This window comes from Corvus moneduloides, chromosome 16 (assembly GCF_009650955.1).
Source record: "Corvus moneduloides isolate bCorMon1 chromosome 16, bCorMon1.pri, whole genome shotgun sequence".
NCBI lineage: Eukaryota > Metazoa > Chordata > Aves > Passeriformes > Corvidae > Corvus > Corvus moneduloides.
In genome coordinates, this window is record NC_045491.1 from 10,482,137 (window position 1) to 10,510,108 (window position 27,972).

Genomic DNA, 27,972 nt, shown 5'->3' on the forward strand with positions numbered 1-27,972 from the left:
ATCAAGTTTTAGCAGGTTTTTTGTGATTGTACACATTATAAGACAAGTCTCGTTTCATTTAATCTCTAAACAGTTACATTTTATTACAGTCAGGGCTAGGTAAGTTTGCAAGAGACTTGCTGCCTTACTTGCTCTTCTACCATGTAGCCAGAACAATGAATGAAAAATAATTAAACACCTGGTCTAAATACATCACATAAATAACTTTCCTGGCTAGAACTATCAAGTTACTGACAGCAGTAGTGTCATTAAAAAAAATGCAGTTAAACAATTTCCCCTGAAGGAATTCAGCCACTTAAAAATAACTGCTGGATTCTCAGCTTCACAGTCTGTGTTTCTTAGTGGCTTCAGCAGGGTGACCTTGGCTGTCAACAGTTGAATTCTCTGCTGCTGTAACAAAAGGTGTTGAAATGCTGACACTGTTTCGTGGAAACCAATCTGCACTCCAGGTATGGGATGGAGAAGGAAGCACAATGTTCATGTTAAACTGGAACAGGAAGGGCAGACAAGAAAGAAGGTGAGGGAGTTTGCCCCACGTTTGGAGGGCACTATTCTGTGGAACAGACACCAGCCTCATTGAACCTGAGTTAGGATCAGGGAAGAGCTCAGCCACTAAAGGTGGGATTTTGCTACAGACCACCCAAAAAAGGCAAAAGAATGGATTAATTCTCCTATGAGCAACTTGCCCTAGCTCTTATGGAATACTAACCTCCCTGACACCTGCTGACAGCAATCCAGGAGATCTGGAACCCAGGAGGCAGTCTGCGACAATCCCTTGACACAGACAGGCCAACCAAGGCCTGCTCTCCTGGTCCTACTACTCACAAACACAGGAGTGCTGGGGGACATGTTAATCCTGGCAGCCTTGGCTGTAGCAGTCTCCAAGGTGGAGTTCAAGATCCCAAGGGGAGTAGGAAAGGCAGAGAGCACATCTGGGGCCTCAGGACAGCAGACTGGCTTATTCAGGGATCAGCCTCACGATCCTGTGTGAGGCTGTTCTGAAAGGTGAAGAGTTCGAGAGAGTTGACAAGTCTTCAAAGACAAGCTCCTCCTAACTCAAGAATGGTCCTTCTGGATACTCAGGGAAGGCAGGGGGAGAGAGAAAAATGTAGACTATAACAAGAATGATCTGGCTAAATGAAGAACTCATGCCTGAGAACCAATGAAAAAAGGACATTAAAGGGAGTTGAAACCAAAGACATACTTGAAAGGAAGAGTACTGAAAAAGTACCTGGGTATGCAGGGCTGCTGTCAGGAACAGCGCTCTGAGGGCTGAAACTAGCAAAGGGCAGCAAAAGCTTCTACTGCTACTTTAGCAATAAAATAATAAAGAAAATACAGCCCACTGCTGCGTGAGGCAGTGACAAGCCACAGGTACTCAGAGCTTCCTTTGCCTGCCAGCACTGAAATGTTCTCCCAGAGCTAAAGGAGCAGAGGAAACGCTGGTGACAGAGCGAGTATCTCCTGGAAAGTTTCAAGCCAAGCCATCCTGTGGGACTGATGAATCCAAGAGTACTGAGAGCGCTGACTGATGTCACTGTGAGGCACTGCTCTATAATCATCAAAGGGCTGTGGAGCTGAGATGTTGCAGTCCGGATGAGTGGAGAACAAGATGGGTGAGGAACTGGCCGTTGGACTGGAACAGGACTGTTGGGCTCGGAGTGTATTAGTAATGGAACAATATGGGAAGCTTTCATAAAACAAAGCAGAAGGTTCCAACTTGATATGAGAAAAATAACACTTTTAGAAATAGATTTCCAGAGTTTTAGAAAAATGAAGTGAAATAAACACATTATCTGATCAACAATATTTTACAGATTACCATTTTTGTCATACCAAATTATATTATACTTGATGCACAAATTATATTATACTAAATGCCTTCAGAAGGAAATCCTTCACTGTCATGGTGTAGCCAAGCGTAAGCATCTATTTCATAGAAATTGTATTCAGTGACATAGCTGCACTATAAGGTATTGCTTGAAATTCCTGATGTGATTGTACCACAATATTAGTGTTACCAAGAATAGATATCCTAATCTTGATTATGTAATCAAGAAAAACTTCTGGAAATAATATTCAGAGTACAAACTACTTTTAATCAGCAGCTAAATACCAAGGTATGATTACTTCGTTGCTCTAATGACATCTGTAATGGATTCCAAGTGCTGTGCTTGATTGCTTCCCAGCTGATCAGGATTCTGTTCATCACTTCTAGCTGCTGGAATTCTAAGATTTCTCGGAGTTCCTCTGCAAAAGGCTTCAACACTGGTTAAGCTAAATGACTACAGTATGTGCTTTAAAACAGCCCATCAAAAACTTTACTGTCCATGATAAAATGTTTTAAGAGAAGAGAGGAAGATCTGTGTTGCCCACTCCCTTTTTACTGACAGGCATTGATTAAAAAGCTGTCCTTCTAGGCAACTAATCCAAGACTGTTAAGTCACAGGTATCTGCACCACAGAGCAATTCACTGTTTGCTCTGTCATCCATTTAGACAGAAAGAAAAAGGGCTGTAAAATTGTACTTTTATGTACAACTTAATGGTTAAATTGTACTTGTATGTTTATCAACACATGGCAGAGCAAGCCATTTGTATAAACACAAAGGCAATAATGAAGTAAGTAATTGTTCCAGCTGAATATTCTACAATTCCTTTTAATAGTGCATTTCCTGAACCACTTTATATAACTACATGATAACACAGGCTTGAAAACTATTAACATAATTTCAATCAACAAGAAATTATTAGAGAAGTTAAAATATGGTGGCTCAAGTGAGGTAATCATAGAATCATTTAGCCTGGAAAAGACCCTTAAGTTTACTGAGTAATGAACTGCTCTTTCTTTCAATTTCTTGGAAATTGCACAAGGCAGCTTCAAATATTTATACAAGGCATAGCACATCTATCACACAATGTAGGTGATCTCACCAGTACAATCCACTCCGTTTCTTTCACAAGTGTGTTAGCAAAATGAATAATGCTAATGTTTTGCAAAGCCCTGACAGGTTTGTATTTAAAACATTACCAAGTCTGAGACATACACTGGCAAAAGGGACAATAATGACTACAGAGAACCACTGCTAGAAAAAAAACCCCAACCAAATACAAAAAGTGCCACACAAGACTTATTTACTGCATCCAGCCATTGAGTGCCCAGTGCAAGTCAGAAGATTTGCTGGCTCTTTAGTTCACACTTTAGCTCTGCCAACAGAGAACCCTTAGAATAATGTTGTTTCAAGTCAAAAGATACAAAACTACTCAGAACTTCGACCTGTTTTATGTGTATTTGAGAAATATCTAGGTAAAATAAAACTAACTCAGCTTCCTGGATTACTTAAATTTTTTGAGTGAAAGATCCTTTTCAATAGGATGTATAACACCCATTAATTGTCTTGAATTTTCTTCCTCTTACAAGGGATACTGAAACCAAAATATTTGGAATGCCTACACAAATTAAAAGTCCTAATCAAAATATTTATTAAAACTCTGCTATAGGAAGGACAGCTGATTCCCAAATAATGGAAGCGCAGAAGCCAATAAAACTGCATCATGGCATACTTTATGATCAAGCTACTGAGGTGTTACACAGTAGATTCAAACAAGCTTAAATCTGTTGGTTTTTACACTTTCCCACTCTTTCAGTAAAACTGTGTTCTGATCAAAAGAAAGCCTATAAATACTGTCAATCAATTTGACAGCTAAAGTCTTAAAATTAACATTGTGGGACACTGAAGGAATTAGGGAAAGGTCTCCAATGTCCTCAAACCCCTGCTGTGTGAGCAAGGGCTGGGAAGCAGCTCCTCAGGTGCAGGTGGCGTGTGAAGCAGAGTGGAGCACAAGACACAGGATGTTTTCAGGCTCCCTGGGTGGATTGTGGTGCTGGCAGTGAACAGTCAGGGCTGTCTGCAGCTCTGCTGCTTATCAGGGCTAACAAATGTGAGACACTGTGCTTAGATCCGCTTTTCAGACCACTTGTACGCAGGTAACACCACTTACTTCACTTCCAAGAGAAGTACTTATCTTTCTTGTAACTCACCTTCCTGGATGGTTTGTTGTTCTTCCTCTCAGTGTACACAGAAACACACTGAGCTCAGAGTCCCACAGCCACAGGACAGAATTGCTAAAGCTTGAACTCGCTTACCTTTAGCATTTTAAAAACTTAAATATTTGAATTTATTAAGCACTAGAAAGCTAGAGAATTTTCTGAGCTTTACTCACTTTAGGTACTCAAAAAGCCGTATCTATTTTTTGCTATCTTCTTGGCTTTATTTTTCCCCAAAGGCTAGAGCCCTTCTTTGTCATCTCAAAGCAATTTGTTTAGGAGAAAGACTTTTATTTCAAAGAAAATTTCCTACTGAAAAGAAAGCAATTAACTAATGAGAGTACAGCCTTAAGATGAATGCTACAGGAAGTCAGATGAAGAAATCAGAATGATATCTCAAGAATCATCTACAAATCACACTTTTTTTCCCCCAAAACAGGAACTAATACTAATGATACTTATGAAAGACTATTCTGAAGTAAAGTCAAGTAAATTCGCCTGACTGCCAATCTGAAATATAAAAAAAAAAGGAGTTACTACCTCAATTTGGCAATTTTAATTGCTTTACCTGGCATTCCATGGACAAGGTCCCCACACAGCACAAAGAACTTGGGTTTAGGGTTTAGTTTGTTAACAGCTTGCACTGCTTGCTCTGCTAATTTAATCTCCTCTCCCCATTCATCATCTCCATTATTAGTGTCTCCATGTGTCCAAGCTTTCATCAGTCCAAACTGAGGATCTGCTCCCTGGATGAAGTAGAAGGGCCCCTTCCATTGGTACTCAGCATCTAAGAAGACAAAAGAGGAAAAAAAAAACCCAGTAGAGACACTTAAAAGAGAATGAAAGCTTCCATGCATCATTAAATTGATTGTTCTTCACCTCAGTAGGTTGATGCTGCTTTAACGTAAGTACAGAATTCTGTACTCATTCATACAGGACAAATATAAAGGCATAAGTACAAAATTTTCCTCTAATGTGTAGTTGTAATAAATGAAAGTATATTAATCTAATTATGCGACATAGTAATTACAGACTGATTAGAGGAAAAGTATGTGAAGAACTCAGCAAATAGTGCTGGAAATTACAAGACTACAACACAGCACAAGTGTGTAACATTAGATTTCAGTTGATTCTTTTAAGACTCCAATTATTGCTTCTTTAATTAACAAGTTAAAACATACACAAGTTTCACATTTTATGGTTCCAGTAGACTTTTTCTTTTCATATTAAGGAGTTATATGCTTTTTGGTGTTATCGTTTTAGAGAAAAGTTGGATGTAGCACATTCAGTTAGAACTGAAGCCACTCAACAGGACCAAGGTCAGCAAACACTAAACCCAGCAACACCAGAATTAGCAGCAACAATGAAAATCCAAATTTATTGCTGCCACAATTGCTCCCAAGACCTATGGCAGAAAGGTGAGAACTCAGAAACAAATTTCCATTGGTAGAGTCAGTGTAGGCAGAGAGTGTGACAGAAACTGTGCTGCTACCATTTTACATATACTTCTTTCTCCAATATTGTATTACCAAGTACAACAAACAAAGGGTGATATATGTAAGACTACATATATACATTTGGAAGAAATGTATATATGTATATACATATATACATTTGGAAGAAAAAATCTCAACACTGGGCAAATAAAATAACAGCTGGCTACAAATTTAAAACAGAAATGGGTAGCCTGTTTCCTAGACTTATGTCCCAAGCTGGAATTGAAGTACAAACATGAGTATGCTGTGGTTGCTCCAGCTGTCTATATGCATTCATTTGCAACCTGAATATTTCAGTTTTGACAGCTGTATTTGGCTTAATACTGTTACTGTCATTGGAGGTATTTTAAACAGAATTTAAGCTGTTAAAAACTCACTGACTACATCCATCTATAGTTGACTCGAAAAAGAAAAGATACAGCAAATTATTTAAAATTAAAATATAATCCACAAATATACTCTCATATCATGTCAGTCTAATCTGAAATTCATTTTGAGGCAAAACTGGTCTTCTAGTAACAGTAGAGAAGTAGCATGTCCATCACATGGATGTACTTTTGACTTCCTTCCACAAGCTCCAGAACTGGAGCTTCACACTTGGCAAAAAGGGGAGTGTGTTTCTTTCAAGGAAGGTTAGAAAACAGAGCTCAGAATTCATCTCTTGCACCATGGATATGGATAGACTGGAGTGAGGGATAAGGAATGTAGGCAACTCCCAAAAGCTGCTTGTAATTGTCATCTGTTGCTATGGCATCAGATCATTTTGCCAAATGAAAGCTTCTGCACTTTAGTTAAACTAACATTTCATTTCTAAACAAAATTATTTATATACCAGCACTGACTTATTCTAAATAATAATCACGTATTTTATAGGCAGAAACTTCTAGCCACTCATCGGCTTTTAATTCTGAAAAAAAATTTACTCTTCCAGTTACACAACTGTTCAGGGAAGTGAAATGATCCATCTATCCATGAGTTTGCAGTAGAAACCTTATGGAACTAGTTGAATGCCACAAAGTAATTTAGGTTTTTCTTTCATGACTTCCATGAAAAAATACAACTGCCATAAAAGCAGCTTGCATGATGCAGCAAAGGCACTGTTTGTGCAACTTACAGTTTTTATAAGTGGAAAGCTATAGGAACAATATCAGTCAAGGAAGCTTGCATCAGAAACCCTTTATGACCTCTACAAAACAAAACTGTAAAAAGGGAAATTCTGAAACAGGAACTTGGTTTGGAGGAGTGGCACAATTTATTCATTAAATGGGGAAAAAAGATCAAATCTTTGAACAATATGGCAGGACTTCTAACACCTGCCCTTTTTCCAGCAACTTTATAGACAGTACTGATAAATCAACGCTGAGCAAAATATACTTGTTTTGTATTGTTTAATCCGAAGCTAGTATTTTTACCATAGTAACCTAAGTAAAATGTATTTACATTTATTTATTTTTATAGAAACTACTTTAACAAAAGAGCTAGCAGTTGTTTTTAAAGACTGTGTTTCAAGTATGGACAGACTGTGTTACCCTTTCAGAGCCTCAGGAATGGTGAGTGCTGGCCATAGGCAGCTGGAGCACCTGGAGCAGTCCTGGCTGGTTGGCACAGGCAGCAGGGCTGAACCAGGTCCCAGGGAGCAGGGAGCTTTATATAATACTTGAACATAGAAAGATCTGGCAAGCAGACAATGCACTGTCGGGGAGCAGGCAGAGCTGATGCAGAACTGGTGGGAAAGCCAGACTAGGGGTTATTCTAATACATGTTTCATGGATATTTTATTTTCCTTACTTATATTCATGCCAATACAGGAACTCTCTAGGTTTTAAGTACCTGAATGTTTCTAAGACTGTGCACAGATGCTCTGGTTTGAGTGGGTGAGTGATGGTCATGTGAGGCAGAGAGAGAGACTGATAAGATGAATTTCAAAAGAGAAGTTCAGTACACAGACAGAATCAAGAAATGGCAGAAGAAAGGAGAAACAGAAGATGCAGGGGTGGAGGTGGTGAAGAGTGGGGAGAAAAGGAAGGAGATAGGAGGTGAAAAAAGAAAGGAACTGAAAATGATGCAAAGGTATATGCTATATTCTCCTTTAGGAAAGAAAAAGATAAAATGAAGAAAGTGAAGCAGGGACATCAGAAGAGAGCCAGGAATCAGGGCTACATAAATAACATTTACTTAAAATGTTAGTTTAATTAACTGGTTTTAGTCAAATAATTCAGTCAATAGCTGTTTCTGTGGTATTCAATAACTCATCAAATAGCTACAAAAGTAACAGTAAGGTTGAATAAATATTTTCTACCTTTGTCTTGTTATTTGATAACTCCAACCAAAAACACTAAAAACAAATAATCCTAGTACTTAAACCAAATTCCATTAGCTTATTACTTATCAATTGGTATTCACTGATTTTGTTTCCCATGAAACAAAAGTATATGGGAACAAAATAATGCAAGGACACTGTTTAAACTTACAACTTAACTTTTTCTTTAAAATCAGGGATGTGCTTTAATTACTATAAAGTATTATAAATATAAAAACTGAGTCTCATGATGAGAGTTGTATTAATACAACACCACGAGTGCAAACTTGCACCTGGCACCAATCTTAAGCCTGTTCTGAATTCAGCTGATCCAGGAGGTTCTCTAAAGTGCCCTCACTGGTCTGTCTTCAGAGTTGTTTTTGCAAGTCTTTCCTTATCTGTGTAAGCCATAACACCAGTCCAGCTAAAGTTTCAAGTGTTGCTACTAGTGCAATTTCACTAATTCTGCTGAAAACCACAGGACTAGGCCTGCACGAATGCTCTTCCAACAAACCAATATGGTAAGAGGGTAGCAACGAGAAACAGATAGGAAAAGCATCTTCCACTACCACAGATGGATCCATAAGTCTCCTGCCTTACAATTAAATGGTTTCTCAATGGACCCTGTTCAGATCATTATTCTATACCCTCCTTTTCTCCCTCACCAGCTGCTTGTTGGCAACCACAAAACAGGTACAGTGGCTGTGCAAACGAACCCTGTCTGCCCCGTAAGACAGGCACCACAAACCCCTGTTTGAACCCTTTGGTCTTTGCACTGGATCTCAAGAACAGTGCTCAGCAAAATCATTCTGCTCCCATGCTGGGGGTCTGCCAAAGTCCGGCAGAGGGGAACTAACAAACACCACTGGGCACAAGTGGTGGGAGGGCCAACAGCTGCTTTTGCAGCAATCCCCTAGTCATGATCCAGGTCCCAGATGCTACTTCATAAGGTTTCAATTAAATAACATGTACAATGGCTATCATCCCTTCAAATGTAGCAAATGACTTCTGTGGGAACAACAATAAAAGCATCCTTCTCACTAGGAGCTTCAATTTTCAAGCCTTTAGATGAGCTATGTAGTTGTATCAGACGAAGTGCATGCTAGGTAAAGCAACAGAACATTAGGATTCAATTAATAATTTTTTCTGCCTTCTCCCATCACAAAATCGAATGAAGCTGAGAATGCCCGAAAACTGGCTCTTCATCCCTATAGACATTGAAGCTGTTTGCAATTTTCAGAATTTACCGTAACAAAAAGAAAACACAATTGCAGAACAAAGTTGACAGACTTCTCCAATAACTGACGTACATGCAGTTTCCATTTCTGAAGGACAAACTATGTCTGTGGAGCTGCTTTTACACACCAAGCAACAGAAAACTATTTCAAATCAGTATTGCTTCCAGATCTCCTTAAAAGCACAGCTGATCGCCACAGAAGAAGTCCAACTTCTGAACATGTTGTTATGCCTCAGTTTCAATACCTTCCTACTCTTTTTCTGCTCCCATGCATATCAAAGTACAGATAGAGGATCAATGCAATGTATTTTTAGCAGCATTGGCTGAAAAATGGTGCCAGCTTCTAATTTTATCTAAGGATTAATTCTGTGAAGGACCGAAGTAGTCAGCAGCAATTCACCAGAGAAAACCTCAGCCATGTATTGTGATCACAGGCAAAAAGACACCTCAAGGACTTAGGTGGGATTTCAGCCGAATATCCCAACTTCTAAAGGACAATAGCTAATGTCTTGCTGTGCCTTTATTTCTCCCCTTTTTTCTTTTCCTAGTTTCTCCTTTCTTTTCTTTCCCCATCTCCAAGGACCACAAACACACATCTATTGAGATTGCTCAAAAAAACCACTGGCCTCTGTCAGGCACGTGGTACGGGTGGGATTTCCAGTATTTCCGTGGTGGGATTTTTTGTAAGTACACTGATTGGGTTCAACAGTATATTGGTGTTTTTCTTCCTCTACACTCTGCAGCATTTAATGGAAACAATTTAGTTATGGAAAGTTACTCCTGTCCATAGTCCCTCTTTAGACACTACTGTGTCAGAGGAGTTTGGACATGGACATATCTCCAAGTGCCTGCTCAGTCCACCATGGGCAGTAACAAACACAAAAATGCCCTCATTGTCACATTGGGTTTGACAGGAGAATCCATATCACTTCTCTGAAAATCAGAGCACAGCAGAAATAGGAACATGGTTCCCTGCCTTGAGTTATCTTTGCCTACAAAGTGTGCCTGTGACTTTTTCTGGGTGAAAGTGAAAGGGAAGCACAACCTTGGTTGTGCTTCCAAAGAAGCTCTATGCAGGAAGGAAAATGGAATCTCTTAAGTGAAGTCAGTATGTATACATCATAGACAAGACAAACAGCAACAATTTGTTTTCATTACTCTCAGTCCTGAAATAACTTCAAAACCAATAAAGGAATTGCACTACATTCTTAATAATTCTTTGTTATATATTAAAATATTATCAATAGATACAGCTTGGAAAACTCATTATTTCTGTATGTCTAAATACAAAAGATTTCAGTCTGAAGAAATGTGCATTTCTTTCAGCTCCTTTTCCATGTGTACCCAAGAGTCTACCAAAGATATGACTACTGAAGGTTCTGCTGAATGACCAAGGCAACCCGCCATGAAAGGTGCAATTTTATGTGCCAGGGGAAAAACCCCTTCAAAACAGGTATCAAAATACATTTTCAGAGAGAAAATAAAACCTTTTAAAGAATAATTATTCCAGAATTATGTACTACAGAAATACTGTCAGTAGAAACACTAAATGACAGAATATGGTTTCTCAAATAAATGAGACAGTGCTACTGTTTTCAAAAGACATACTTCTAAACTTCTTAGATAACTATCAAGGTAAGAAATGCCCCCTCAGACACAGTTTATTTGTACTGAGGGCTACAGAATCTAAATTCTAGTCATGCCTTATGCCCACCCCCAAATTTAACATGTAAACTCATTACAAAAACTTTACAGCCCAGAACTGTAGGTGTGAAGGGGGGTGGTTTGCATAATGACAAGGTGAAGTCACAGAAAGTTTCTCAAAACCCACGTAAAAATTTCCCTAATTCATATGAGAGTTGGAGACAGTATTGGGAATGGAATATGCAAACTGGGAAGCAGTCCTGATCAGTGCTCAAAAATATTACTGTTGAAGAGCTCTAGAACAGTAATCATAATGTGCCAAGATCCAACACTCCTCTGAAAGCAAGAAATCAACTGCGGTTGTATTTAATTTCAAAGGGAGGCGAATTATATATAATTATGATGCTTTTAAAAAGTGCAAAAATCCTTGAAGGCAGCACGAAAACTATTCAAAGACACTATCCCAGAGGCTCAGACCATATGCACAGCATTTACTAAGAACTTCAGAAAGATCAGAAAGAATCCAGATTGTCTAAACTACTTAAGTAACAGCCATAAGGAGGCTAGTAAGAGCAGGACAGCATCCTTTGAGAAGCTAAAGCATCCAAATAAAAAGAACAGGAAAGATTTTATACACTGGACGGTTAGATACTAAAGTCCAAGAAGTCAAGCTAAAAAAAGTTAAGAACTGGAAACAGCATAAATCTGACAACTAAAAAAGCACTTTGTAGGGGAATTAGGAGCAGGTAGCCCGCCAGATGCTCACTAGGGTTAACAGATGTTCCAGACATGCAAGATGCATCCAAAAATAAAGGCTGAAAAGAAGAAAAATAAGGTACATTTTTGCATCTACAGGTATTGTGAGGGAACTTGTGAAGATCTAATGTGAGAATTCTTCCTGACAGCACATCAGATCTGTCTCAAAGCAAAATACCAGTAGATGATTCAACAAATAGACATAGCACTAAAAAACCACTCAGGTGGTTTAGTGCTATGTGGTGGGATTCTATGGATGCAATTAGGTGGCATCCATAGAACTCCTCAAAAGTGAAAACCAGTGAACCCCTGGGGAGTTACTTCATCCTTAAAACTGCCCTTGCTCCAAAGGAACACGGAGGTGGTCACTATTACACCAACATTTAAAAGGGTTTCCTGAGCTGACTGCAAAAGTAGCATCTGTACAGACAAGTGATGGAAATGCTAACCAAGACAGCAGCCACTGTGTTTACTGATTCTTCAGAAAGAGTAATCAACAGCTTTTACAGGGACAAGGGAAATCCACTTGATCCCATCTCCAAGACACATCTAACAGTTACTTGCCAAAGATTCTTAATGAAGCCAAGCTGTCTGGAAATATGAAAGGAAGTCCTTGTATGCACAGAAAACTAGTAAGAGAAACAGAAATGGACAAGACACACAGGCCCCCCCTGGATCTGCACTGGGACCTATATACTGTTCAACAAACTCAAAACAATCTGTCACAGCAACTGAACAGAGAGGAAGTGGAACTTGCTAAAATTAAGCCATTTGGCAGCATGAGAATCAGGCCTGGTTGTGAAGAACTGAGGAGAGACTTCCTATTCAGGGACTGTTCAAAAAAGGATGAACTTCATGCAAAAAAGTACAGGATAGTGCACATGGGTAAAACACCACCAACTTCATGTGAGTTCTAGCAAGTACTACCAAGAAGTCACCTCGACATTCAAAAATGGCAAAAAGATCAGAGATTGGAAAGGAATAGAGAACAGAGCAAAATGAAAATATGAGAAACAACTGAATAAACTTTGAGAATATGTAAAAGATTGGTGAGGGAGGCATGACAGAGAAACGTAAAATCACACATGGAACTGAGATTGTGAGGATGCAATACTGGTGATTCGCCTGTACCAGACAAAGGTTTTGGAACCATGAACTAAAACTAGCAAAAGACAGGTTCAAACAGACACTTCTCAACCAGTTAAACTGACAGGAGTATCACTTGTTTAGTTACTTGAAAAAAGTGTTCTACCACTTTCACAGAAATTCTTTGCACAGCATGCTACTGACATACTTGGGACCAAAAAAAATATATATAATAAACCAAAACAAAATAACCCCCTGACTTCTGGAGAGAAGTGGTGAAGACAGCACTCACCCAAACATATGGTCCTGTTTCTTCACTAAAATACAAATAGAAGGAGTAGACAGCTGAAGCAAAATTTCACATGAGTAGAAAAGGGAGATAATTGATTTTAAAAAGTAAAGCCAAAGCATATAAAGGCCTCTTGCCAATAAGGTAGGGTATTTATACACTGTTTACTACTGTGCCTCATTGATTATATGGATAATTTCAATCCCTCACCTCCAGATTCTCATTCACATGCTCCATACCAAGGGCAGATTACAACAGGTTACAGGTAAAACCTCCTCATTAAGCAAAAAGCAGACTGAACAAATTACTATTAGGGGAGAGGGTGTGGAAGAGGGACTTTGCAGAAAGGGTAGTAAGAAAAAAAAGGAAATTTAGTTCTCAATAGTGGCTTTCAAATTTTAAAAAGAAACAGTGTGACAAGCCATAGCAGTGGCAGTAAATGCTTTATGTGGATACATGTTTAACAGGAGTGAAACCCAAAGACTGAGGAAAGCAACAAAACACAGAGAACTGATGTTCATCTTACACTGCATGAACATTTGCCTCAGTTTTAACAGCCCTTGGTTCTCTTTTCCCCCAATTATTCAGTTATTAAAATGTTGTGTTGCACTTTAGCCTCTTGAGAAAAGGCCAAGTAAATTATTTACAAAAAGTATTGCACCCGAAGATGGTAGCTGGACTATGATAGCCTAACGAATCCTGAACAAGATTAAAAACAACCAACTGGTAGAAAAGTCTTAATTAACATTTAAAGAATTCCAAACAAGGACACTTCAGGAGAAAGAAGCACACCTGGAAAACAGATTCCCAAATGCCATGTTTAAGTAAATGTTCAAGAAGTACTTAGATAAAGCTTTTATTCAGAAAATTTTACACTGCTGTTGAACACTCTTTTTGTCAAAATTTCACTATACAGTTGATGTAACTAGATGGCTTGTCTGCCATCTGTCCCCTCAGCAAATGCTAGGCATTCTGTTCCAAACCAACCAAACCATCTGCAATTAATAGGTTGCCAGAATGACTGTATACATATACTTCACATGCTCTGAGTTGGTGATTTTTCTTTATTTGGCAACAAGCAAAGCCAAATATTTCCAGTGCAACCCAAGAAAAGACCACAGAATTGCTGGGACTTAATAGCCTTGCTGACCTCACCAAACCAATACAATTTGAAATTCATAAATACAGATAAATAAAAGACCTTCCACGCGTGGCCACAGGAAATGATTTCTTAACACAGAGCTCGCTGTGCTGCTGAACACCCTCAGCACACTGTAGAACCTTCATCCTTGGAGGAATTTTACAAACAGGTGCATACACTGAGATGTTCAACGCGTTCAATACGCTCCTCTGTGTCCAGCCACTGGCAAAAACCAGCAGTCACAGGCGGCCGCCGCCTTCGCTTTGGCCTCGTTCCCTTACCCACCTGGCAGGTGTGGAAGCACGTCCGCCTTGGCTGGCTGCAGCCCAGGGTTTGCAGTGCTGCTTCTGCACAGCGGGGCAGGGCCAGGGGAGCACCTGCACTGCTGACCCTCACCCTAAGCGAGGCTGAGCACCCCAGGGAAAGCAGCATCTTACCTACTTGTGAACCACCCTACGGCTGCCTTTCGTTTGAGCACCATGAACAGTGACCCAGCGGTAACCTGTTAGGTCACCCTACAGGTACCAACACAGGACAGCACAGTGCTGGCGCCAACAGTTTCACAGGCTATGGATACCAGGTTCAGCAGCACGGACAAGCATTTTAAAACGAATCCAGTGTTGGACACTGCTGGCATCTTTATGGGAGCCCGAGCGTGGGGATAAACTTGGGTGGCTCCGGGCGCGCCCCGGCACAGCGGAGGCAGCGGGGCGGCCACAACCCCGCACCCGTCCGCGCTGCGGCCGCCCAGTGCCTCCAGAGCCCCGCTCCCCACCACGGGCTCCCCGGCGCCAGCAGACGGCCCAGGCCCCGGCACTCCACGCCTCCCCCTCCCCGGCAGCAGCTCCTCCCGCCGCCGGGGAAGCCCCGGGCCTCCCTCCGGACGCCCCTCCCGCCCGGCAGCGCGGCGGGGAAGAGCCCGCAGGCGATAGCGCGGCTCGGCCAGCGCCCCCCGTACCTGGGCGGAAGGCGGTCAGAGTCCTGCCGCGAGCTCTCAGGAACACATTCCCCGCCGCCGCCATCGTCCCGGCCCGCGCGGCCGCTGCCACCGCCGGGCCCGGCCGCCGAGGGGGCGGCACCGCCTCCGCCGGGGGCGGTGCCTGGCGCGGGCGGGAGGCCCCGCGGGCCCGGCCGCTGCGGCCGCGGTGGGGGCTGGGGGCTGGTGTGAGGGCGGCGGGGGTCGGGCAGCGGGGGTCGGCCGGCTCTGGGGCGAGCGGCTCCCCTGGGGCAGCCCTGGGAACGGGGGGTGCTGCGGGGCGGCTCCCGGTCCCGCCATGTGCGGGGGGCGGCTTCGGGTGGAACCTGCCTCTAAGATGTGCTGGCTTTTAAATGAATTATAATAAAGTAATAGATTACGTCATTTTCAGCTCTTTCCTAACCTGCGAACTGAAGCGACCCGGTGTCGTCTAAAAGCGTTGGCAGCCTTCCTCTGTTTCTTCATGGGTTGTTCCTCTGGTCAGGTTTCCTCAGCGTTTAAACGTGCTCCCGAATTTAGGTGTCACCAGCAACTACTAGCTGAAAAAAGAAAAGGCAAAATTATGCAGAAAAAGCAAAGGCCCAGCGTCTCCCTGCTGTCAGTGTCCCCAGCCCGGTCTGTCCTGCCCATGGCTGGGCACTGTGGCGGGCACAGACCAGGGCCCATGTGGCTCCTGTTTCTGACAGAACCAAGCGACACAGTGAGGTGATGACTGAAATATATGGGTGACCCTTACAAGGCACTGTTTTCTTCATCTCTTCTGACCTAGAATCTCTTTTTGACCCAGCCATACAGGAACAACAATACGGTTGCAGTTTCCCAGTTGAACAGCCAGGACCCCGCTATTCTGCATGGTGCAACATGCAGAGCTCTGAGTGCTCCTATTCATCGTGTGAAATCTGCAGCAAAGTGCTAGATGAGGTTAATGCTGTCAACTAAAATGCATTCCTATGGCTAGACGGTTTTTCCATCTGTAAAATGTGGGTATTGTTATCCACAAGTGAAAACAGCTTCTTCAGTCCTCCTTGTAAACTGCTTGATGATCATTAGATGGAAAGTGCTAGGGGAAGTCTTTTTTATTAAGTAGTTTTTGTCAATTCCCCTCTTTTGAGGCAGCATGTGGTATATTAAGCAAATAAAAACTAAAGTGCATTTTTAAGTCTCAGGTGCAGCCTATCTAAATATCCCAACACCATCATAGGAAGAGGTGATCACAGTCTCGTGGTAGAACTGCTCATGCTAATATAAAAACAATTGGCTCAGTCATGCAAAGACATTTTTTACCTTTTATTTTTCTTTTCCATTTTCTTCTCATCTGCTTAATAGGGCTGAGCAGCTATAAACCAGAATATATGACTGCTGCATGACTTCAGCTAAACTCAGGATTAATTTTGCAAGTGAAATAACATCAAGAGCAGACCAAAAAATGTAGATTGTTTTGGCAAGGCAGCATAGTGTGGTTCTGGAGCACAAAGACATGAGATTGTTACCAGCAGCTGAATTACCTTTGTCTTACTTAACCTGGATGTGTTGCTAAAGGCAACCATGTTTCTTGTCAAGTTATGCATGTCTGAAAGATTGAATCAGACCTGGCAGAGATGTGGATCGTAAGATCTTCTAGATTCATCTAAATCTGTAATTTCATAGCTCTTTTTTTCTAGACATGTATAGGGTGCTCTCCTCTACAAAACTCTGTTGTCAGTACTGTATTTGGTGTCTTTGCAGAATGGGTCACGGATGAGCCTCAGGGTGCTCAGCTCTTTCTAGGTGATTATGATGGTGAGTGCAGCCTGCCTATGTTGCCTCCTCTTCAAATGAAATCCTTTCATCTTAGATCACCTTGAGCATTACTTACTGTAATGAGGAGGCCATGAGAAATTTTAATTTTGTAATTTAAACACATTTTCTTGTGATTTTACAGCCTGAGTGCAGAAGTGTTTTCATCTGCAGAAATAAAGGAACATTTGCTTATAAACGTGAGAACTGAGAATCAGGACTGTGTGTTCAGGAGAGGGAATTCAGCTCTCTCCTGCTTCCTTTACTCTGCCAAATTTGAAGTATGCATTTTTGAAGCCAAGCTCATGGACCAAACGCTATACAGCTAAACTCATTTTACTATGACTAAGTCGTTCAAAGTTACTACTGATCTATGTTGGTTTAATTATAGATTTTCATGGACTCATTCCAAATGAGACCTAGATACAGCATCAGAATTTTGTCATAGGACTTGATTTGTTATAAAAAGTGTCATGAATATAATGGCACTGAATAAATATTTTACAGTAGCACGTGTCTCCTCTTATTTATAGAGTGTAAATTGAGATTTTTACTAATTTTATAAAGTTAATGTGAGCATACAGAGGGAAATGTACCATTCTGGGAGGGCATGCAGTATATTGAAAATAAGAGATTAAAAGTGGGAAATGTAGGCATTGAAAATAAAATTCTTATATAAGGTTTAGCTTAGTAAGGACTGTGAATAGAATAGTGCAGATCTGTGGAGTCCAGATCTTGTAAGACTTAACTCGAGCGTGCTTTAGATCATGCTGCCAACACTTACAGTTCTTGGAAGTTCTGAAAAATCCAGTAATAGACATGCTACTTTATTTTTTACTGCAGTTTAAAGTAAGACTCTATGCACCTTGAGAAATCCAGATATAATACTAATAAAACAAGTAAATTATTCTAAAATTTACTACCTCTATTGAGCAATTCAAATAAAGAGCAAAATAGTCAAAGCAGTGGTTGAAGAAGGGGAATCTTTTTTCTAATCTCAGCAAATGACAGCGAAACTTGAAGAGTACAAAAGGTGAAAAGGACATAACAAGGTTACTCTAGACATTGGAATTAAAATTACAAAGCACAGACAGATATGCAGATTTGAAACGAAACCATTTTAATCTTATATATAGAATAGAATGACTGTGTGCCATCTGGAATTCAGGGAATCCAATGAAAGTTGGAGGTGTAAACAACATACACAGCAGTATCAACATCTGTTTTCAGTGCCTGCTGATAGATATGAGTCCTTTAGGGATAAGTTAGACAAAATAATGGAAATTGATAAAACCTGGTGATAGAAAAAGGATCACACATAATTGTATTTGTTTAGAAAGAATATCAGTTTACTCATGCTGAAAATAAATGGTGCATACAATGTATTGTCTGTTTTTCATGAATCTCTTCTCCCTTTAAGTCCTTGAACAGGACACCATTCACAGCAGATGCAACATTTTGGAAGGTTTGGCATAGGATACAGCTCCTCTCCTTCCCCAAGAACAGCTAATGGATAAAAATCAGTAGGTTCTGCAAACTTACAGTAGTATCTCATACGAGTACACTCTTATGTCCTGCTCCATTGCTGAGAGTGAGACTCCAGGATGGCTACACCATTATAGGTAAATTTAGCAATCTGAGCCTAAAACATTACAGAATATGATAAAACTTAAGGTCTGATGGATGTTCAATACAAACAAAAAAGAATTACTATAATAAAAATGAATTACTGCACTGAAGAGTGCTAGAAATGTTAAAAAAAAAGCTCTGATAATATTCGGCCTTGATACCAAATGGCTTTCAATTTCAAAGGGCCCACAAAATAATACCAAAAATGTTAAAAATGTTTAGCACAAACCAGCTTAAAAGGATAGGTTGATCAGGACCAATATTTTGTTGCTAGGAAGGGAACAATGATGACATTGATTATTTCCACAGCTAAAAATCCACAGTGTAATTGATTTTTATCTGACTCATTTAGTGTGGGCAGGCTTCATTTGTTCAAGAAACCTATAATATATTCCTTGAATCACTGTAACTATGAGAGATATAAAAGTTGATGTAATGAGTTAAATACACTATTTAACTCAATTTGTTTTGCACACTGAATTCCAGTTTCTGACACAGATACAGGTTCTATCTGGAGCTACTGCTCATTTTTTAAGATGTCTTGTTCATTTTCTGTGCTCCCAAATATTGAAGAATTCTACTTTATTCAGGGTGCCTCTGATTTTAGAATTCCCTGTCCTGAGATTTCATTTTCAGTTACGCTAAGAACTTGCACCTTTCATTGAATGATTGAGAGCTGGGCTACCAGCAAATTTGAAAGTCGTGACTAGTAAAGACTCCAGTGAATGAGAGAGCCAGACTAGGAGGAATTCTTTGATCTGGTGCTTATCTTTGATACATTCAGTGTCTATTCCTGAAAAATCATGGATATTTGGGTCATGGGTTTGTATTGAAACTGCTAGACACAGAAAAATTGCCTAGGAGTCCATCAGGGCTGGAGCTGAGTGAAAAAAATCAGGGTTTTAGTTGAAGTGTGCATTTCCAAAATGATGCAGAATATTTGTGATTGACTGCCACCTCATCTTGAACTATCTAAGAACTTCCTGACTTAACTGTTCTCCAGAATTTTTCTGTCAGAATTGTGCAGCATTTGCCCTCTATCTAAAGATTATGATTCCTGCTGCTCATCAAGACCTGTCCAGTTACAAATGGAAAGGAATTAGGAATATAAATAGATTTGAAGAAACTATTTAGTATATATATACACATATATATCTGCATGCTTTTAGAGTACTATGGGTTTCAGGTATACACTGACCTGGTCTAAGAAGAAAATCTAGGTTTAAAAGCTTTTATTTCACAACTTGGTCTCAAATTTGGACTTGTTGGACTTTTCTATTTTAAACAAATAGATTTTCCATTAATGTATAAGCAAAACCTGGAACCTGGAAGAAAAATAAATATTTAGTTTATGTATCTGTATGCATGACTCTGAGATTCCTTTCTCCTTTGCTGATAAATGACATTTTACTAAGAAAAAATACAACCCCTGATGATCATTAACCACACTTGCTATTTCTGCCAAAAAAATGAAAGAAGCAGCAATCTTTCAAGTATTAAAATTCAATAAACAATCAGAGCACTTCGATATTTTTCAACTAGACATACAACAAGGGCACTTGTCTTTTCCTGTTACATTGGTTAACCCAAAAGGTGTTGCAAATGTACTGGATGAATCTCTTTGTTTCCTTACTGAAAACATACATTTTTTTTTTTCCAGACTGGAAAAACTCCTTTTTACATTTCAGCTGACATACAAGCAATTTGGGTGTTTTGAAAAAAACTGATACCTTTTTCCTTCCTTCTATAAAGAGATTTCATCCTCTTTCAGAAAAGGGAAATTTTTGTTTTTTAACCTAAATTTTAACCAAATATATTTTTCAGAAGCACATGTACATCACCATCTGACAGGATATAACAAACTGATATAAAGAAACAGTGGCGTCAGATGACTTTGAGGAAAAAAAAGAGTGACTACAAGAAAACTGTGAAAGAGAAACCATTGTCATACCACTTTGCAAAGATGTAGCTTCTGCTACAGAGTGGAGTTTGACACCACAGAAATGACAAGGTTCCACATAGGTTTTCTGAAGTGCAAAAGGTAGTTGTACATCAATCAGGCAAATAAATGCTCTTGTGGATTGGCCTTCCTGAGTCCCATTCTGCCACTACTTTCCCCTCAAATACAGCCTAATAAATTGCATCGGTGGTTCAGAGAATCTTTGCTGCTTTGGAGAATGATTTGTTCCCTAAACTCTTCATAGAACTCTTCTACACATTAGGATTCACTCATATTGTGTGCCAGGTTTTGCATGTGAAGTAGATCTTAAAATTGACTTTACCATCTGTGATGTCACTAATATAGCAGTCACTGAACTTCCTGAAATAGGATGACTATGAAGGATGCATCTATTTTGCCACAGATTTCTATAAAACAAAATGTTTTTCAGTAATTAAAGCTGGAGATGAACAAAGGAGGTACTCTGGGAAAAGCGCAGATTAATTTAACCATAAGTGACCCATTTAAGGGTTTTTTCACTCAAGTAATGACTGAAGAAAATGAGTTCGGAGACTGATGAAGGATGTTGAATAGGTAATTATCGCTATTACAAACCTCTTATTTTAATTTGCAGGAAATGTGATTTGAAAATTAAATATTACTTTATTTTTTTTTAGGTTTCAGTATGGACTCTCTTTCAGCTGTGTCTAGCACTTTTGTTTCTCCAAATTTCAAGGACCTTTCTTTTCCCATTAATGATTGTATTAGATAACCAGAAGGGTCCATTTTTCAACAGTATTATCTCAGCAATAAATTACATTTTCCACTTCCCTCAGATTCCTGGTCTAAAAATCTGTAAGTGTTTTACAGGCCTTGGATAAAAACAGATAATGAAAAATCTGGACACAGGTATAGGCACGCAGAGGCTGATTTATGAGTGAAGACATAACATGCACCACAAAGCTCCTACTTTTAAAATTAATAATAGATGAGGACAAGACTGCATGCCCTACAAGGCAAATGTAATCCACCTGTTCTGTACTACCCTTCACTTCAACTACCAGCTTCCTTCACCGTGTTTGCAATGATTTTTTCAGATTCCTTCCAGTAGTACTTATTTATAACAACCAAGTCAATGACAGCAAACACTGTCTGTATTCCCAGTGTTCTTACAAATTTTTAACGCTCCAGTATTTTTCAAATCTCTGTTACAAATGTAACAGAGTCCAATGTCCCAGCATAAAAATCCGGAATAATTGACACTAGAGAAGTGGCTTTCCCACTCTTTGAATTTCTTCTGGTTTTGAAACAATTGAGAAGTAAAATTTTATTCACGGAAATATTGCTTGGTTTTATTGATCCATTCCTACATTTGCTGCAGGATGATCACAATAAAGATATGTCCCCTGTACATCAAGCAAAATATAGAAATTAACTCAAGTGCCTTTTCTGCAGATGACTTGGAACCATTAAAGATCATTTTGATGTTTGCCAGTTGGTTGCAGGAATACACAGTAAGGAATTGCAGAAGGCTGTGTACAACAGTAGGCTACGAATGAGAAGATGCTACATCCAACCCTTCCAAATATGCTCTGTGGCAAATTAACCCAGTGTCCTTGCAAAATGAACTGTGCCACCCTTTTCTGCTTCAGACTCTAGCTTTAAAATCACACAGAACTAAGACCTTCCTGCTATGAAGCCTTGTCAGGCTCATTCAAAAAGCATGGTGGAGACATTGCACAGTGTCCCAGAGGGGGCCTGAGAGTGAGCAAATGGCACAATGCCAGTCCCACCAAGCAGAGACACTGGGAGGCCATTTGCCTGTAGGGATGCCCTCACCACGCAGAGATGTAACAAACCCTCTCTAGCCATGACATCTTCACAACACCCACTTGACAACACAGAGTCTGGCCCATGATCCTGAATTTATGCTGTGGTCTTACTTTATAGACCACGGTACTGGAATGAGTGGTAAACCAGAAACAGCTCAAAAATAGTGAAGTGTGATTAGCATTTTTGTTGAATGCAAATGGATGGGTTTGTCAACCATAACAATTTTTTGGAATAATTAACTGTGCTGAATTTTTTGTTAAAATAAAAGCACAACATTCATATGGAGTAATTACTGCAGTGTGAAACATGTTTGAATTAGAGCAAGATAACTTTGTCATTGGGTAGGTAAATTCATAGTGCCAGGAAACGTTCTCCTCCCCAGGTTCTAGGAATCATGTTAGGAATAATGTGCCTAACAGTCTCCTGCAGCACACAGTACAAGCTACTATTAATAATATATCTAGAGCTGAACATAAGGTATGGAGGGAGTATTTAAAATGTTTAATTATTCAAATGAAGGAATTAATTGACTGTGCCTTTTTTGCAGTTCCACAGTATTTCTAAACATCATAAGAGCTCAACATGCTAGGAATATAATAATGTATCTGAATCTGCACTTCAGTTTATTCTCCAAGACAAGCACTAAGGAAAAACATTTTAAAATCAGACATTTGGAACAGAGCAACTGACTTTAGGGAAAAAGCATATCTATGTATATATAATGTATATATATACAAAATATGTATATAATATATAAAAACGTGATTGATGAATCTGATTCAATGGGTGAAGATCTTACTATGCCTATTTGATGTACAAAATGTGATGTAATACTGTATCAACAAGCTGCACTTCACTATAATATTTATGACAGTTCCTTTTAAACTCATCAGTTCTCAAGCAATTGTAATCTAGTCTTATCTGCCAGCATATTCTATGATAATTTCTGCAAAAAGTATTAAAGAATTCTGAACTGGTGAGAATTTGCCAGTGCTGAACTTCTAGCAAAATAGCATTCATTATTATATTTCCAGGCTTGCCTAGATGGAGATCATTACATTCCTTGCTGGAACAGGCAGGTGGGAAAGCAAATATTCCATTTGCTTCTCTAGAAACCTTCAAGACTAATTTGTCTCCAGAGAAGGTCAAACTTAACTGAAAACCAGGTTGATTTACATATTTATTTTCAGGCAAACTATAGTAAACTATAACTTTTGTCTGCCCTAAGCTTTCTCCAACAAAATTTTTTGGGGCTGAGTAAACTGTTCATATAATGCTAAATTTCTTTCCTGTGCAGGTGCAGTTTTGTAAGCCAGTATTGTTAAACTGGAGTAGGGACCCTCCCACTATGCATTTTAAAGGATTGAGAGATCTGCACGTGGTCTGTTCATGCGCTTGATGTGCCACAATAATTGAAGTCCACCTAGTGTGAAAAAGAATGGAAAGCTTGCCTAGGAACAGGTTGGGAAGCCTTGACCTGAAGAAGTATCTGTTACCTCCCTGTCAGTCAGAAATAATTATGTTATAAACAGGCTGGTACTAGAATTTCCAGTCTTTTCTCAGTCAGAAGAAGTCTGTGTAGTTCTCGTGTTACACTGTCTTTTTCTCCTTCAACTCCTCATTGGGCAAACAGGTAAACTTTCTCTTAAAAAAAGAGGGATCAATTCTTTACTAACAACCAGCAGAGAATACTTTTAAGGTTTCTGCCAGGTTTGCTTAATTGGACTCTTTGGATAAAAAAAAAGCCAGCATAGGGCTATGATAGTAGTCTCAAAGCTCTGATGTTCACACTTCAGCACTAATTTGCTTCTGGATAAACTTTGGTTAATCAAATTTCTGCAACTCAAGCAAATAAAGAATGAAATTCACCCTGGCTGAAAGGAGCCCTGGTCTCATTTAGATCCATTAGAATTTCATCTACTAATATTTTCCCGGTACCTAGTGCTTCATCTTTTGAAATGTAAATGTTTTGGAAGCGTCCAGGTATGTAAATATTTCAGTTGCTCAAGTACTTTCAAAATTAATTTCGCAGTGAAAAATGTTTAATGTTTAATTTTAATACACTCAATGACAGATTTTTAAACCTTTGTTTATAAATGTCTGCTTTCCTTGCAACAAAAATTCTTCTACTTACTCCTAAGAATACTTTGTTCTACTGCACCTGAAAGATTTGCACCTTGTCCATACCCACTCAGCCTTTGACTTATAATGAAGCTATCAGAAAGGGCACAAAGTAGTGTAAAGCACAATGGCATTCTTGTACAGTGGAACTGGAATAAACTGTAAATTTAAAATAGCAGTGTTTACTATTAAAAACTTAGTAAATATCTTGAGAAAGATTTAGTGAATCAATGAGACTGCTATTTTTTTCACACTTTTCCTGTAAGAAAAGAGAATTGTAGTATTTCTGGGTTCTTACATAATCTAGTCTAGCAACAATTTATCTCATCTTCTAGATAAAAAATCAAACCCCTCATTCTTAAATAAACCCTATGTAAACAGAAGAAGTACAAGATAGAAGTTAACTTAGAGGATTTTCTGTTTGAGCTTCTGAACAACGAATCTCACCTGAACAAATATAATAATACTATCCTGGGTAAAACTTTCCTAAACTGACTGACCAGACAGGTAAATAATTTTTTCCCAAGGAGAGCTCACATTTATTTATCAGATAGGGTTTTAGAGGAGTTGGGGTTTTTTCAAGAGAATGATCTATCATATGGGTGTCATTTCTGAAAAAAATCATGCACCTCTTATGCAGTCTAGACTAAACCAAAGTAAAGAGAGCATTTTGTGATTTCTGCAAGTAAATTCCTAAAGACCAACAGGACTCAACAGATTTTTAGGACAAAATCATAAACTTGTTGTGGTGAACACCATGAATGTGGGGGAGGAGGGAGAGGTGCCAGCTGGATCCATCGTCTATCTTGGCATTTATGCTGTGTTCATCACCATGGTATCAAAACACCTTTACAAGTTCTCAGTGTAACCACAGTAAAGGATCTGTAGTTTCTCCTTGTGTCCTAGGAGGGATGGCTTTGTTGTTGCTGCTATTGTTATTATTATTGAACGTGCAGATGAAAATAAGGGATTTTACAGTTTATTCTTAAGGAGCTGAGATTCCTCAGGGAATCAGCTCCACAGCTGTATGTCAGTTGCCAAAAAAATTGTATCTGTACGTGGTATAGAGATGACCCTTCTCTTGTCCCAGAAAATTCCGGCTGTATTTAGTGAAAGGTCATGAAGTCAGTGAGAAGGAGCCCTCATCCTCTTACACAGGGCACAGAGAAGATGCTTAGGATGGATGGAGGCAGGAAGGTGGAAACAAGAGTTGTTGAATACACTGCTGATTTTTCTTGCTTTCCCTAGCAGTGCAGGCAGCTTCCCTGAGCATATGTGCCAAAGAGCTCTCCTTACCCCTGTGCCAGCAGAACGTGCCTCCCTTGGGCTTCCATGGACTGATGCAAAGAGAGACTGAGAGCTGGCCGAATACATTTTCAGGAACATGATGCACAGGAGTTTAAAGCTGTATTGTATGTGGAAACATTATTTGCTTAAATATTTCTACATTTTCTCATATAATAAGTATCAGAATATGGCCTTTGTATTTTTGTCTTTAACTTTTCCTGTTTTCTTCTTTAGCCTTTAATGTTAGATTTTGGGTTTTCTTTCATTATGAAGAACACTTGCATTATAAAATTACCCCATTGAAAAAAATGGAATATTATGTCCTATAAAGAACATCTCAATGAGAAGAAACTTATAAAATCTTGAGCCTTAGAGTGAAATCTTCACTCCACTGACTTTAATGGTAATATTCCTATTAATAATAAGGAGTCAAGACTACGCATACAGCAATCAATAACTAATTAATGATAGTCAACAGACCTAATACTAAAAAAATCCTGTGCAATGAGATAAAAAGACTGAAAACTGGACCCAGGCTGAGGCTTTACATGGATCTATTTCTGATCTTGCTGTGCAAATGTTTTTGTGTTGTCTTTTTTTTTTTTGTTAACTTGAGCTAAACATTATGACAGAAACAAGTGAGATAATTGGGTATTATGAGATATCTGCTCTTTTTCACTTATGGTCATTTTATGTGTTGAAATATTTGCATTGTTTATGTAGGAAAGTGATCCTATTGTTCAGACATCTAAATTATCTCTTTGTTCATCATATTATCAAGGCTCACTTCAATTGTTCTAGTTTGCATAGAAATTATGAGCAATTTCCTTTTAAATTTTGTTATTTTTTCTTTTTAAAGAAGATCAATCCCTAAATTCACAGGGAGAATTTGTTAAACTGGAAAATCCTATTTAAGCATTCAAGGTGTATAGAAATGACAAAATTGACTTTAAAGAGGCCAGTTTTTTGTTGGGTGTGTGGGAGTGAATGACAGACTAATTCACACACGCACACAAGAAAATTGTGAGTTATCCTTTTACCAAGTATTCTGTTACAACTGGCCCTATATATGTGTGTGTATCATTTCCATATTACACTGAAATATTCCTTTTAGAGCTTCTTTACATTTTACTCCTAAATTACTTGCCTATATCAATTACGGATTAAACAATCCATTCTGAAACTGTACTCTCAGATACCAGCATCTTGTGATAAAACTTACTGTACTCTGCAATAATCTCCAAAATACGTTTTAGGGAACAGATATCCTAAATATGTTATTAGCATTAGATTATATTTAGCAGGTTAGAGATAATCTGCTGATTTAAGTAAACACTACAACAAAAAGATACCACAAGAGTCTGCTGTCAGCATCTTTTTGCATCACTTCCTAAAACTCCCTGATGTGCATTTCACATTGCAGTTAAAATCCTTTTATTTGTCCTATTATTTATCCAGCTGTGGGATCACTGCACTTTCACAATAATAAAAAAACCTTTATGCAAATATATGTTATAAAACCACAAAAAATATTAAAAATGTTCTGCTACACATTATTTACTCAAAGCATTAACTTTTCAGTTTAATATTGGCTTTATGCAAAGAGCAATGAAATTAGATTGACACCCTTTCATTCAAGATAGTATAACAGAATACCTAGACAGATGTTCTAGATAGATACTGCATTTATGTAGGTGTAACAGAGTTGCACTGTGATCCGAAATACCAATGATGAATGCTGTTAGCATCAGAATGCTGTCTAGAAAGAAAACATAAGTAATGGCATTTGCTCTTCCACCTTGAAATCTTCATGGATTTTTGACCCATCTGTCAGCATACATGATAGGTTATTTCTCCTCGCTGGCTATCATGCTCAAGGACAGAGAAGCAAATCCCTTTGGAACCAGCTTTAGCACTGCTCTTTACAGTTGGCTGTCAAGTGCAGTCAAGAAGGGACAGTTGCTACCATCTGCCTAAAAGCGCGGTCTGGAACCTGTGTGTGTATTTGTGCACGTCAACAGCTTTCCAACATATGGGCCTAAATTTAGTTTCTGAATTCATTATTGGGCTTTCAAATATGTGACCTGGTTTTCAGATGTACTGACCACTCAGACATCTGGTGGTTTCATGTAAGCTGTGATTATTCAGCATCTCTTGAGCAAAATCACTCAGTACTGTTTTCATTTTAAATCAGTGAGAAGACAGTTGCTGAATTTAGTAGATACTCAGTTGGTCTGTGGATGTTTAACCTTTGGCAAGCACATCTGATCCTCTTGGCCAGGCATACAGTCACATAAGTGAATCTGATAGCCACCTGACAACTGGTGACAGTATCACCTGACACTGATAACAGGTGATTTTTAGAAGTAAAAAGGTATCACAGAACTCTGACCATTATTACTTTGTACCTCTTATTT

The 27,972-nt window shown here is 39.1% G+C and overlaps 1 protein-coding gene across 1 annotated transcript in view; it reads right to left on the reverse strand.

Moving 5' to 3' along the window:
• The window catches only part of CPPED1 (calcineurin like phosphoesterase domain containing 1), a 39,771-nt gene extending 24,706 nt beyond the window's left edge, over window positions 1–15,065 (reverse strand). The window contains exons 1-2 of the mRNA XM_032126152.1: window positions 14,953–15,065; window positions 4,615–4,833 (exon numbers count right to left, since the gene is read on the reverse strand). Coding sequence (XP_031982043.1) covers window positions 4,615–4,833; window positions 14,953–15,016 — 283 coding nt within the window. The 5' untranslated portion in view covers window positions 15,017–15,065. The remainder of the gene's footprint in view (window positions 1–4,614; window positions 4,834–14,952) is intronic.
• Window positions 15,066–27,972: the final 12,907 nt, after the last annotated feature.